This window comes from Struthio camelus, chromosome 2 (genome assembly GCF_040807025.1).
Source record: "Struthio camelus isolate bStrCam1 chromosome 2, bStrCam1.hap1, whole genome shotgun sequence".
In the NCBI taxonomy this organism is placed as follows: domain Eukaryota; kingdom Metazoa; phylum Chordata; class Aves; order Struthioniformes; family Struthionidae; genus Struthio; species Struthio camelus.
The window spans coordinates 80,167,631-80,183,215 of NC_090943.1; the positions used below are offsets into that span (position 1 = coordinate 80,167,631).

Genomic DNA, 15,585 nt, shown 5'->3' on the forward strand with positions numbered 1-15,585 from the left:
CTTTGCACTCTGCGTGATTTAAGTTTTCCTATCCACCCCGTTTCACCCTGCTTGCCTCTCACAACACAGGAAATTTTGCTCCTATGGAACAGTCTGCCTATGAAATTTAAGGCAACATAAGTCAGTTTTTCTTGACGTTTTGGGACTATAACAGAAAGCCAGATTTGACTTTAAATTTAGCGCATCTCATATTGTTACACTGCTTCAGTTGCACTTAAAATCTTTACACTAAATGGTAAATAAAATGCTAACCATTTTGAATACAAAACAAAACACTGCAAACATTTCCCTACCTAAAGACTCCAGAAAAGACTGTATTCTTTACTTTCTTCAGAAATTACATTTATATGAGCTACAGCCAGTTTTTGATGGATTAATTCCTGTAATCCATCATTTGCTTTTTTTCCTCGCCTTCTGTGTCATGCATCATTTTTATACTTCATACCAAATTGCTGATGCTAGACTTTAGTATAGGTCTAATATTCCTTTTAGCCTTCCATTGCAGAAGCAGATTATATGCACTGATATTAATTCCTTTTCTAAGTACGTTAAAGCCTCTTTAACAAAATATTCATGCTGCCAAGCTGTCTCACACAAGTGCTTCAATATGGGAATGGGGATTCTGGAACAGCTTTTCAAGAAGGGACAGGATACATAAATTAACCATTTTTTAATACTTAGCTCTTTTTGTGAAGAAGGTTATATGCTCCTATGTGAATCAATAAAGCACAATTCCAGTTTTGTGAGCAACTGCCTGAACATTTTTGAAACTTCTGATTGAATATTTCCCTATGCTTTATAATTAGAGTGAACTTACTTCATTTGTGATTGAAGCAGGATTGCCGGTCTTGGTTTTCTAGGCAGAGTAACATGAGTCAGAGACACTCCATGGACTTCCACCCACCCGTGTCCTTCAAGGCTGTGAAAAGACTTTTCCAAGTCAGGCAAGGCCAAAAGAGAAGATGTGGGTCTATTGACCAACTCTGTGAATTTTCACCTAGCTTGTGTTGACTGGGAAAAGGGCAGAATAAACTCAGCTGCAAAAACAGTAATTTTTGCTAGTAAAAGGTGCATCTACAACATTATTCTATTATCAGCATGGTAAATTGACATAGCTACACTATCAAAGCTCCCTTGTTGCAGTTCTGTGCCATACATACATGTCTTCAAATGCACTGGCATTTAAACGGTTTTTTATAAAGAAACTTAGAATCTGCCACTATCTTCAGAAATAATCTTCGTGTAAAAAAATGGGGTTGTAAGTAAAAGGCAATCACACAGACGAGTCTTGTGCTGAGGACTGTGTGAACGCCGGCTCCGTAACACTCACATCTGTACTGGCACCTATAGCAGTCTAGCTTGTGTCATAGGGCAAAGTAGCTGTACTGCCACGGGCTCTAGCAAGAGAGGGCTCTAGTCTTCCTTTTCCTCTCAATCCATGAAGGAAATAAGTGTTTCAGGTACCTTCATTGACACAGCATGCTTCTTTTCAATACTCATACAGCCTCCTAGCTGGCCTGTTGTGGAGGAAATGCCCAGTTACCTGCACAACAAGATGAACTGCACAAAGAGCAGGCAACGAGGGTACTCTGAGCTAAGGACCACAAAGGCATTTTAGCTCTCCTATTACTGTGTTATTCTGCAGCAAGGTTCATGACTGGGTGATTAGTATGTCAAGTTGTAGCTTACCATGCTTTTCATGCTAGACTTTAATGTGCATCCTAGAGGGCATCAGCAGGTTTTCATCAATTTATACCAGTTGGGGACCTCATCAACTCTTTTATTTTAAACACCAGTAAACTGCTAACAAAGCTAACATGTCAACACTACAGTTTCTTTTTCACTTCCCCTTCTGGACACTGATTCAAAGCCCACCGAGATGAAAGTGTGTCTGCCCATCCTCTGATCATACAAAGGTACAGTCTATAGCTACTTTTTTCCAGCTAGAACCTCTCTGGACCAAACAACACAAGAATTACATTGTGGTTTCCTGGATCACTCCAAGCTTGCATAGGGTGTTCACCAATTTCCAGAGAAAGCTGAATTGGCTCCTTTATCTTCACAAGGTAGTAGATGCTTCACTGATCTCTCTTGCAAGTCAGAGATTTTGCTAATGTAAACTGCAAGATGTACTCTTATGACTTTGAACTCATTCATCTTTCTAATATTTCAAATGAAGTAACAAGTGTTGTTTAATGGGGAAAATTCTGTCCAGAAATCTGCAAGACTAATAATACAACTTTCAGTTGCACTTCTCAGATTTGGTCTAGCCTGGTCTAGCGCTAGTGCAGAAATCTTCTAATCTGGAACTGAATGTGGAAGAGACGAGGATGAGAGAATCAACACAGGAAGAAAAAACTGGTCCTTTTAATAACTCCATCAATAAATATTCCAAAGATTATTTAAAATGATGCCCCAACCTGATGCAATCCAGGTAAGCAAAGGGCTGATTGATATTATTTTCATTGAAAAGCAAAATCCTATCATAGCCTAATAAATTAAAAATTACTATAATGCTCTGAGACTAAGTGAAAACAGAACATGAGCTGGCAGATGACCATAACATGAATTTGTAGGGAGTGCTATTTAATTGCACTCTGATGGCTAACAACTGCTACCAATTAGCCCAGCTAACAAATCAATCTCACACTCTTCTACACTTCCTGCAGTAGGGAAGTTATAATGGCAGTAGCACACATTACTTATTCAGGCTTCACCCACCCCTCAATTTATTGAGATCCAAGTGAAGAATAATTCTGAAACAAAATGCTGCTTTGTGTTAACTATCAGCTCTGCGAGTACACTTTTTTGGTATAAAATGTGTAAATACAATTATTAAATATGTTTTCATTATGGTGTTTAAGGTATTTATGGTATTTAACAGGAGGTTAAATCTACAAGGAACAAATGAATGACTGGGACAATTTGTTACAACTTGATTCAATACTCACTTACAAAGAGTAACAGAGGAAACGCCATTCTAGATCAGACAGATATGTAACCCAGCATCTTGTCTCCGGCTATTGTCAGAGTGGAAACGCCCAAAGCATATCTCTTGATCTGATTATTAGTACTTAGAAATGGATTTAAAACTTTAAAATGTCATTTACTATGCCATCTAAAATTTAAATAAAATATGTTGTCTGTTATAAATCTGTTTTTTCCTGACATCCTGTACACTTCCAGTTGTGTGGGCTTCTGGACTCTTACTAAATTTTAAGTCTCAGCAGTTTCTTGCAACAAGTTACATCATTTAAAAACTCCCTGTGTGAAAAATAGTTCCTTTAACTGGCTTCATATTTCCTTAAATTTCAGTATATTATACTACAAAGTGAACAGAAATCCCAGTACTTCCTCTCTAGACCAGTCATTATTTTATGTATTAGTTCTTCATCCACTGGAATCACGGCTACTCTGATTTATCAAAATCCCAATCTTTTGTCCTTCTGTGGAACGTTTGTCAAGACACAGCTCATTTCTACCACTTGCAATATTCTTTAAGAACTGAAAGTGTGATCACAACACTGATTTATATAACAGCACTATCATGTTTCTGAGGTAATTTTCAATACAATACTTTTTTCACTCTCTTTTTCCCTGGTTGGACTGCAACTGCACAATGAACTAAGGCATTGCTGAACCGTATACAGTAAAAAATCAAGATTTTTGCATATTTACACAACAACAAAGAAAATTCTGATGGAAGAAACTTCTACAATTAGTAGATGAAATCATAACAAGATTCAACCACTGTTCAGTCATCGATCCAGTGGAGTCAGACAAATTCAGTTTCAAAATAAGATTCAGTTTCTCAGCTTTGAAGGTGAGTAACAGCACAAGTTTACCAGGCGTGGTAAACGCCCGGTAATCACCAGAAATCACCATCACTAGCAATACATGAAACATAAAAAGTGTGATTTAACTAGCTGTAGGCTGGCTGTTACAGGCATCCCTTCTGAAGTTAATGTGAATCCCTGGACTACCTTTTTTGTCTCAACTAGAAATACCTTGCCTGAAACATCCTAAATACTATATATTTTTTCACAGCTGAATCACTGGTGGCTTATAGCTAGCGTTATAAGCAACTCATGCACCACGGCCTTTCTCCCTGTCTTGGTCTTCTGAGAGCTTCGAAGTGATGGCAGATGTTTCCGCCGATTTTACGTTAAGTCCATGACTTTGCAATTGTGATACACCTCATTTCATTTCTATTACTTCAGCCCTCAAGGGTGCTTCAGTGCCTCCTATATGACACAAAAATCATGCTTTGCATTGATGATGCTTCCCAACCTCAGCTCACTCGCATGTGTAAAAAAAAGTGTAAATATATATATAAGCTGTCCCAAGTTCATTCCTTTAGAAAATCCAGAGAAATGTCTCAATAATCTGATGTTTCCTCAATAATCTGATGTTTCCTTTTCCAGGACAACCCACTAGTATGTCCAGTTAGCTTTATCCACCATTTAACTCTTACATCTTCTTGCTTATGTATGGCAGTAATGACACCCCACTTTGCAACATTGTCTCACAAATTTAAAACCAGACACTTTGAAGCTGCTATACTCTGATTACCAAAAAAACCAAAAAATACACTGTTTAGAGAAGTATGAGGTGATCTACTTTGCTGATATCTTAACGCATTGCGTTCCATTTTCCATTCTACACCCTAACTATTTTTTACTCTAAAATTGTTCTGCATTTAAAAGAAATAGCCTCTCTCTGCCTGGATCTCTTTCTGCTTGTCCTTAAATTCAGAGACCCTGTTTTCAAAGAATCATACTAAATACAGTTTCAGTCCTTCCAGTATTAGAGGTCAGAAATTTCTTGGTGCCATCCTTCTTGGTGCCCTCTATATGCACACACAAACACACACATGCATGAACCGGTACATTTCTAAGTTACAGGGATTACTATAATTAACTGTCATATTCTTAGTCAAGGGTTTGTAGGGGTCAAGAAGAATTATTTTGCAAGTGCAAAATTGTCTACGTTGTTTTTTTTTCCCTTACTTTCTTTTTGGCATCTGAGTCTGGTGGCATCTGAAGACAGGACTCTTACTGGGTTGAGCCAGTAGTGTGTGACACATTACATAAAATACTAGATGCACTACTAGAGGGCTATCTGGTATATCCTGGTCTCCTGATTGCTAAATTGAGGACAAGAAGAAACTTTCTCCCAGAACAGACTGGTAGACACATTTAGGGTTACATCTATTGTTCTTTCTCAGTCTTAAATCCCCCTTCTTCCCACCTCCCCCATTAATTTCTTTTATCACAAAATTATCCATTCTCTGCCTCTGTTGAAATCTCTCTGCATGTCTTTACAGTCCTCTTTCCTCTGCCAGTTCTGATTTCATGGAAATACTACTTATATATCAGAAAAAAAAAAAAAACCAAACCCAAAAACCTATACTGCATGCACTACAAAAACCCAAACCCAAAAACCTATACTGCATGCACTACACAAGCAACTCCATGAGCACTGGAACTAATGAAGCCTGATTTCCTATAGGCTTAAATCTGAAGTCTCTTAACTTTTTCCTTTTCTCATTTTCCCTTCCCATATCTCTTGCAAGTATGACTTGACAATTAGAAGACATGCTGCGGCTGCTTAAAAGCTACACGTGTGCTAAGATGCACAGTCATTGACCAGCACCTGCTGCTAACAAATAAGGGACTGAATTGTTCTAATTTAGGGTTCTGACCTCTACTGAGCCACTGTTTTTCATGCAAATTGTGGCAACTTCCTATTGTTATATAAAACTGCCCTCCCATTAGACATGATTGCGACGGGAGGGGGGGGGTGGTTCCTGAGTTATGGGGGGGAAGGGTAAGAATACCAGACAGACTGCAACAAGATCCTGTAAGCCTTATTCCTTGATGAAGCTAAGCTAAAAACCATGTGACTGACTTCCTGTTTTGATTTTCGGTATATAATGACAGCATCACTGTCATTATACTCAAAATATATAAATGATACTTCCCAGAGGTAGCTGAATGGTCTAGGTTCACAGCAATGAAAATCTCTAGTTGGATGAAGCATGAGTCCACGGGAAACATATTCCACCTTGAAAATTACTGATAATTCATTCTAAAATTATTGCATCACAAAACCTCAGTACTCATGCCCTTTCTTGCCAAACTATGCTCTTGTTCTTTTTCATTTATATTGATCAACCAGCTGAACCAAGTGGAAGTTAAGTAGGTGTTTATGTCTCATAACACTGAGTGCTTATGATTCAGGAATGAAGGAGGTTTCAGTCAGGCACTTTTGCTTTATGTGGTTATCGGAAACAGTAATGATCATAATACAAACACAGAGCTTCAAATACCCAGCTGCCACGTTTTACATCTAGGTAACGATAACAAAGACAGGGTGCGATCCTCTGAAAACCATAACAAATGGCAAACATATAGTGGTGGGTGAGATGTGCCGCCCTTCTAAGAGTCTACATCACCAGCTCCTATGAAACTGGAACTTGCTCTGGACACTTCTCTGCTTCTTCCTTCAGTGTTTTCCATACATCTTCTCCAGAAATACCTCCAAAAACAGTCTCTATGGCCTTCCCTGCTGAATCAGTAGTCTAATCTCAAAACAATCTCCTTAGGTGTGCACCAAAGCTTGCCCATCCAACAGGGGTTGAGTCTAATCTAGTGATACAGCTCCTTTTTCAGCCTAGTATGTCCAACATTCCCACAGCAGGCAATGGCAAACTCCCACCGGGAGCAGACTACACACATTTTGCTTACCCCTCCAGCACAGAATTTATTCTACTGGCCCTTGCACAGGTGTGACGGAGCATAGTTGTCAGGTATACGGACAGATGTGCCACTTCTTGATTTCCCTGCTAAATAGCCATGCCTGGATCTTTGCAGATTTCTGACAAACAAATCATTTTGCTTCAGTTTTACATATGGAACCACTGATCTAATCATGCACCTTTTTAAAGTAAGTTATGGCAAAAAAACCTGATCATAAGATCTGCAGTCTATCTAGTGTAAAAACAAGGACATTAGGGGATACAACTTAGAAGCAAGCCTAACATTTATTAGTTTCCACATTGCCACACTGTCTCTATGGAACATTTGGATCAAAGCCGACAGATGGCACCAGACTGAAGCACACACTCTACCTTGCAGAGGAGCTCCAGCACTGTTGTGACATACTCTTGTTCAAAATGATAAAATCATCAACAGAATTACAGAGTGAGGCATTTTACCAGACGACAGACTCATCACTGCAAAACAGAATATCTATCCACTGAGATTTAAGCATCTAGCAGTTAAATGCTGTGCATTCAGAAAGTTGTACTAACACTTCTCCAATACTGTAAAGATCACAGCAGTGTTGAGCTCAGAACTTCCGGAGATACATGTTTCAGATCAAAAAAACATCAATCAGATCTAAAAATCAACTTGGGGCCACATTCTGACCTATTAGGGATACCCAGTTTATTCATCATGAGTTTCATGGTGCCTGTCTTCAGAAGAAAAATGACCAGCTCAGGTGGCCTGTTATCTAGAGCTGCCAGACTCTGGCTCCTTACAGTTGATGAAGAGCAACAGTCATGGTATCTCAGCTGAGTAAACACTTATATGAACTTAAGCTAGATACTGCAGCTATTTCTCTTCACTGACTGTGTAGTCTCACAGCTCAGGATAATCAGTCTTCTGACTTGTCACTCACTTGAAATCCCAATATTATCAGGATAGTGACAGACTCAAAATTCGGCAGTGATAACAAATAGATTAAAACTGCATTTTAGACAGGCAAGGCTAAGCGAAAAAACACACACACACACACACGCACGCACACACACACAAAACCGGCCAAGCAGCTGAGGCACACGACAGTTCAAAGGCTTCTGCGTTTCTACTTGCTAAAGTCCTAAGGCACCCGACATTCTGGAAATACACATGTCAGAGGACACCATGAAGTCTAGCTGACCTTTATTCTCTGTCTCTCATTTAAAGCCGCTTTTATTTCACAGTTTAGCCATCTATGTGTTTAAGTCCTCTACTAGGTCCAATCCAGTATCTAAGTCCAAAACGTTTTCAACACAATTCAGGTTAGCTGAAATACAATGTCCAGCTGTTTTAAAGCATGGATCCTGGAAATGATTCCATTTATACAGCACAAAAGGATATAAAAGCTAACTAGTGAAATACTCAGATGAGAAATGGGAGACATACCTCACTTTGGGGGGTTCAAATACACTGAACCCAGTATCTTACTTATTCTGCTGAACACGCACCACTAGCCAGCCATGAGTTCAAAGGCCCAGAGAAACAAGCATAATTGTAGCTCAGTAATGAGGGGCTTTACCTGAGAGAAAGGAATCCTTGGAAGTCAGCATTACATTATTTCCTTTTGTTAACTTCAGCTTTGATGCCCAGTGCACTGCCAATGAACATCATACTAACTACAAGCACACTCAGAATAAAATAAAGGAAACAGCAGGGGCCTCCTGTTAAAATTCCAGAAATTTAACTACAATGAAGATAATATGCTTGCACCTGAGTCCGCTACGGTTCTTACGCTTCTGCTTGCAGATGGAAGCTCCTCAACCCAATATCAAAAAGGAAAAAGAGAGGGCTAAGACCTTTCTGCTTTCTAAAGAATTGAAGTGATGAGAGGATACAAGAAGACAAAGAAGGAGAGGGCTCCTAAATAGAGCCAAATGGACAATATTAATTCACAGCCAGCCAAGAAGGACAGCAGAGGCTCTCAAGCCCCTTAGGCTTGGCCAGTGTCCAAAGGCTGGGGCATGCCTGCAGACAAAAAGGTTAATAGCTGCGTGTCCTAACCACTGAAGCAATCCAGACCTACCTACGTCTATGAATAATGGCCTGGATAGGACACTGTAGGTGCCTTTTGGCTCAGAAACCAACAGCAAACACCATGGGGGCCCTGACAATCTAGGGTCCTCGATGTGGATGGCATGACTAGTGGGGATGAAGAAAGAGAAGCCTTAAGATTTCTGCAAGGAAATGCTACTGGTAGTGAGGATCGTCACCAGAAGCAGTTACCAATTTTCTGTTGTAGAGTTGGGTGTAGCTTGGGAGAGCTGCCTTTTTTGCCTACAGGACATCCTCCAGTAGCCCCACAGAAGCCACCTTCAGGGATATCATAGCTGCAGTACCAGACGGAAGGATCAAGTTCTGGTCATCCTGTCACTACAATGCAGAAGCCTTAGAGTGACCATGAGGACCCAAAAAGTAAGCCCCTAGTAAAGACAGTTACAGCTCTGTGGCTCTATGACCACGATGGTGTCTGAAGACTACTGATGACAGCAAAGACAGGGAATAAGGTCCCTGTGAACAAGAATGAGTAGAGAAAAAAATTGGGGCAGGAAGCATATTGTGGTGGTCATACTGAATCCCAAGGGGATATTATACAGTGTGGGACAACAGGTGTTATGAGGTACTAGGGAAGCTGTGACCGTCTGAAGGAAAGGCTATGAACAGAAGGACAGAGGAGCTGCCTTGCAGGACTCTACTTGGGAAAGAGCGATAAAACGATCTCGTACTGAGACAGAACTCCACATCCGCTTCCCAGACTTTACTGAGGTAAATGATGGTTATTTGAGTCAATGTGTACCAGAGACGAGGCAGTATTATTATTCGAGGTGCTGTTCACAGGAAACAGCACCCTTCTGGAAAACAAAGGACTGCTGAGTTTTGTGAGTATTTGGCTGAGTTTCCTATGTGAGAAATTGGATTCTGGAGTAAAGAAGCCAAACATACACTGGGAAGGTGTGATACCCAGACAACACCTTCCTTAGCAGAGCACTTGCCCTCACTGACCTTGAAGGCTGATGGACTTGAAGCCATGTCCAAGGGGACAGCCTGTATCAGGACATACACTGGTGAACTTGGAGTTTTAGGAAACAGCAACAAATTTCTGGACGTGGCATATCAGGTTTCCTAACTCTGATCAGTAAGACTCCAGAAGTGGATGACAGAACTTGGCTGTCATCAAAAGAAGCCTGACCTTGAGGAATACTGTGAGATCTCTACATCTAATGCCCTGAAAGAGCTTATGCACAGTTGTTTCCTATGCAAATTTAAATAAAAATTGGGCTTCTGACTGAAACCCACATCATCTGTGTAACAGATGTGTGCATGTCCAAGGGCAAAGCTCTTGAATGTGAGAATCTCATTTAGGAGAACTCTTCTAACTAGATTTGATAAAGAGATTTCAAATCAATGTTGCATTAGTCCACAAAAGAAATGATCACATATGACTTGGAAGTCACAGCAAGAGCTTGACATAGGAACCTCACAACAGAACTGCAATCACTGTAAATGGTAACAGGTTAAACTGAGTTGCTTGAAGTAGAACGATGACAGTTTTCAGGAGCTTTAAATTACTTTTAAATTACTTTTCAGCTTTAAATTACTTTTAAAATTACGTGGTTCTCAAAAATGACCCTTTAATCTGCTTTGCTTTAAGCAAGAAAGCAAACATCTTAATTTGAAGTTTATTCTCTTCTTTAAAGTTAAATAAATCACACTGCAAAACAATTGCTAGATATGTAGTTAATGACTACTTTAAATGCCTCACATCTGGATACATGCATGCCAAGTTAATAACCCACCTCACTAAGTTAGTGCCACATGTACCATTACCTAATTTGTCAGTTAGCATTTTCTAAAATTTTTTCTTGTGATTCTGAGTTTTTATTTTTACTCCCTATAACTACTCAGCATTGATTGTAATTGCAGTAATATATATGGCCTCAAAAGAAGACAGGCTCTACTTTACTAAACATTTAAAACATACAAGAAACAGTTAATAATCAAAGAGTTTATGTTAGAGAAGAAGGATAGGAAAAGGAAATGAGCAATAAGGAGGCAAATGTCACGTTAAGAAGTGTAATTTTTTTTATATATTATGCTTGTGAGCATACATTTTTTGGTTTTGGAATAGAAAGAAGTCAAAGGGAAACTTAAAAAAAACATAAAAAAGCATAATAGCAATCCTCACTTCTGCTCTCTTCTCACTAGACTAAGCATTTGGAGTTTGCTTTGGTAGGCAGGAATATTTTAAAGGCAACTGTGCCCTTTCTGATGGTCAAATTACTGCTGAAAACCTTCCATCTTCAACTTCCCTTTAAAGTTTTAATGAAAGAATGAAAAAGAACATTTCTGATGTTTGTTTTTCCAAGTAAGACTTTTTTTTTATCTTGTGTCATAACAGAAACTTTGGGATACATGTAGTTTTTCTTCCCAGAGTTTTGTTTTCAGCCCACTTCTGGAATATTGGGGGAAAAAACAACAAAAAAACCTAGGAATGCAACACTCGTAACTAGAAATGAATATCCAAGAAATGAATAAAATCCCTTTTGTTTTATTTCACAGCAAAATCTATCAGGTTTTTGGAAAGTATATATGTTTTACCAATTTTCCATTGCCATTAAAAAAAAAAAAGTATATGTTAGTATGACTGAAATAAGAAAACGAACAAATATATGTAAAGTATGTCACCTAGCCTGAGCCTCAGACTAGAGTTCTTATTCTAGCAATAATTCTAAAATATATATATACACTAATATTTATTACTGACCTGAGGGCAAATTCAACCGAGATTATGCTTCTCAGAGAAAAAGAAGCATGTCCTGAAGCAAATGCACTACTTACCTGAGTATGCTGTAAAATCTAAAGAGATTTGTTTTCTTCCGAGTCATGTTAATTCAGTCCACAGACTTCCACCCTGCTTTCTCTAGCTCATGTATCACCTGAATTCATTATAGTAATACCTGTTTTGTGATCCACTTAAAGCTTTCTATTACCAGAGTTTGGCTGCGCGTAAAAATTTGACTACGATGGTCCTATCTCTCATTAGACAACCTCAAGCATTCTGTCCTTGGAATATTTGTATTTCTCTTCCTGATTTTTTACATGCATAAAAAAAACCCTGCCAAACACAGGCAGTAACCACCTGCTGTGCTATTGCAAACTAATAGCAATACAACAAAGCTAAAAGGCAGGAAAAAATGATGAGTCAAAAATGCCTAGTAGAAATAATCAGGCAGACACAGACAACAGCTATGAATATGGTAAAAGCTTCAAAACGAGAACAGATGAATAGATTAGGATTGCCTCTATTAACACTCCCACAGCATGCTCTTAAATTGGAAAACAGAGAAGGTAACTGCTATGACATAAAATCTAGTACCCGGATACTGCTGGCACACAGGCAGTACACTTTCTTTCCTGAGCCTTATAAGAACAATGTTTTTTTATTTTTCCTCCTTTCCTCCCACTGAAAAACTGTTCTGAACACAAAGAACCACAGCATAGTTGAAAGGGCTTTCTGAGACAGCATCTAGTCCATGCTACGCTTCTGACGGCTCAAAATTTGCTTTTCATTTCAAGATGAAATGAAGCCCAATACTTTCAGTCTCCTCTTAAATGACAGTTCTCCGTTCCTCTGTCTACCTGTTTTTCTTTCCCACTTTTTACGAACACAGTCTTGGCGATACAGACCACAGACTGAACCATACCACTACAGAAGACCTATGGCAGCTCCAGCGCTTATGAACGTACTACGAAAGCTTCCCAGAATATATCCTTACTGAAGGTAAATAAGAGAGCCAGCGAACGTCCTTTAAGATTAATGCTATTACCTAATGGTCGCAAAAGAGAACGTTTTAAGTCCTTGTGTCTATTCTCAGATACGCCTTTAATTTATTTGGCGAAAGTTGGGCTCATATAACATTTCTACATCTTTTACTACAGATCCCAAATCCAACAGACAGGGTGGAATGCTACTGCTTCCACTGCAGTTTTTCCTGAGATTAATTAGCTTTCCAATTGCTGCAAGATCCTCAGAGGAAAAGGTTTTAAAGACAAATTAAACTCGGTAAACATCTTTCACTACATATTAATCAAACTTTAGTATTTCCTTACTACACATAGTAAAGATAGGAAATTAATAGTAACAAGGCACAGTAATTTCTCCTTTATTCACTGTGGTAAAAATCCATCATTCGAATTATTTTGAAGGATACATCCCTGTAACAATAAAAAGGAAAAATGGTGTTCAAGCAGAAGAACCTCTGAGGAATAAATTATATCCAGGCTTTATATAACTGTCCTTCCCCTTTCGATATTACTGCCCTATATATATATTTCACCCATTTGACAATTATGAGACGGCAGGAAAATATTTCAAATTAGTAAAACAAACTCTAAGAAAAATAATGAACCCAACACAGTAATTCTTATCAAAGCATTCCAGGTACACTTATCCACAAAGTCCTTCTATGACTGCAAAACTTTTGACCCAAGAGAGGTAGCTTTTAGGTTCAAACTCATTTAAGTTTAATAAGCAAAACACCAACTTCCTACCCGAGTCCTCTTTCTTGCAAGAAGAGCAGGGTTTATAGTGGGTTTCTACTGACTTCTGGTTTGGTTTGTTTCTACTGGTACACAAGTATTAGGCAAGACTCCAAAACTAAATTTATTGAAACCATCAAAGGAAAAGTTTTCCAAATAATCCCAAAACATTTGGATTACCTTGCTGCAATGATTGGCTTTGATACTATGGGAGCAGCAGGAGCATATAGCTGGGAACAGCAGGAGAGACGAGAAAGAGCAGGATCATCCTTTTCAGTGGCAACCCACCATTAGACTCACATCGGTTGTAACATCAAACGAGACTTTAAGGCGCATCTTCTGATACTCACCCACACTTGCTAAGACTATCCCTCATCTTCATTATCCTGCAACAACCTCCTTTCCTCTGGCTTAGATAGCGTTGCCCCACTCAAGAATACTTACACAAAGTGTTTTTTCCCAGTGTACTATCACTAATCAAATTTCCAGCTCTTCCTCATGGCTCCACATAATCTTTCTTCCTCTATTGTCTCATTTTATGTTAGATTTGAATCTTACAGCTTACTGTGCTTTCCAGGACTTTACACACGGTAGCCCTGGGCTCATAGCAATGGTTCCTATGTATCATGGTGATAAAATAATAAATACCATCAACATGTCAATGACATATCTGCATCTACACCAACTTTGCCTCAGGAAGCCTGCTTTCAGGAGGTTACTGTACAAAAGCTGAATGGGGTCACCTTCCGACTGATGACCTGTATGAACGCCAGCACACAGGAGCACCGCAGATACAAATACCCTCCGAGGAATCACGTTAGCGGTGGGGCATACGAGAATAGGCACATTTGCTGAAGGCAAAGCAGAGGGTTACTTACCACGCTACAGCCAGGACAGTCGGGACCATTTTCACATGTCCTACGCCTAGCCTGAATGCCTCCTCCACACTGAGCAGTGCAGCGCTCCCACGGACCCCAGCCTGTCCAAAACACATGAGGAGGGCACAACAAATGCTCATTGCAGTACCTGTGAGGAGAGGCAACCAAGGAGGGAAAAAAAATCTGTTTAGTACCAAAAAGACTCCTCTCCCAAAAGTCCCTCTTTTGCGTTATTCAGACAGATGTTCACGCACGGAAATATTTTATCCAAAGGGCCCCTCCCTATTTTTAAAGCACTGAACTAACAGCTCTCTCACTGCACAGAGCGTTTAAACATTGGAGATTATTATTTTAGGCCAAAACAGGGGTGAAGGGGTGAAACATTTGTTTGCGTTGTTCAGTGCCTTTCTGCAATCTATGAGAGACAACCACAGTATTGCAAATGTAAGCAAGGTTGACAACTATTTCATTAACAAAGAAAAGTAGCGTCGCTCTATCTTGGGGGAGGACTGACTCAACTAACTGAAAGGAAACCATTTATGCAGGCACTCTTTTATCAGTCTCTAGCTAAGCCTTGGTTAGCATCCATTTCTCTCCTCTTCAGAAACTTGAAATTGCTTTTTTGCCTTCCGCAATATCTCCAATTTTATGGGTAAAATAAAAGCTAAAACATTGACTCTAGGTATAAAGAACTGTACTATTTTGATGGTACTTTATCTCTTAAAGGCTGTTTTTAGTTATTGAAACCCTTAAGGGATTTCCCAGTGTGCTGCACACTGATCCAGAGGCCTACCAGCTTCTTGAGGGAAGAATGAATTTTTTACTGCTGAGCTGTTATTATTGTAACAAGACATTCAGCTGGGTGGGATGGTCCCAACTATTAGTGAGTTTTCTCACCTAAGACTCCCAATTTTTTGAGCTTGTCATCTAGTAAAAGCTAGTAAAATAAGTGCATCATGTGCCGCTTGGTAAAGACTCTCTCCACAGGTCCAAAAGATTTGGGCCACCAGAAAGCGCGATTGAGTATCTTAAAGAGACTAAGTTCTTATTCAGGATAAATTAAAGCCATGACAGATGTTCAGAAAAAAAGGACTGTTCTGATCTTTTATGGAAGTCACTGAGTTGTCTCTTGCTCCTACTACTTCTGACTGTCCTGAACAAACAGATCAACCTGTTGCAATACTTCCTGGTACATGGGCTCTTCAAAATCCACTGGCTTCTTGCCTTTTTAGCAAGTTTCCACCACTTTGTACTCTCTTGCAATGAAAACTTATTTTAACACTTAAATAATTTATTTTCTACACAAATAGAAACAATGACAGTATCTACTGTTACTATATTCAACACGAATAACCATAACCACA

At 39.3% G+C, this 15,585-nt stretch overlaps 1 protein-coding gene across 31 annotated transcripts in view; it reads right to left on the reverse strand.

The window, feature by feature from the left end:
* SEMA5A (semaphorin 5A) overlaps positions 1–15,585 on the reverse strand; it is a 315,141-nt gene that overhangs the window by 57,635 nt on the left and 241,921 nt on the right. For all 31 annotated transcript variants that reach the window (XM_068931379.1, XM_009665155.2, XM_068931382.1 and 28 more), the window contains one exon: positions 14,222–14,369. In XM_068931379.1, coding sequence (XP_068787480.1) covers positions 14,222–14,369 — 148 coding nt within the window. The remainder of the gene's footprint in view (positions 1–14,221; positions 14,370–15,585) is intronic.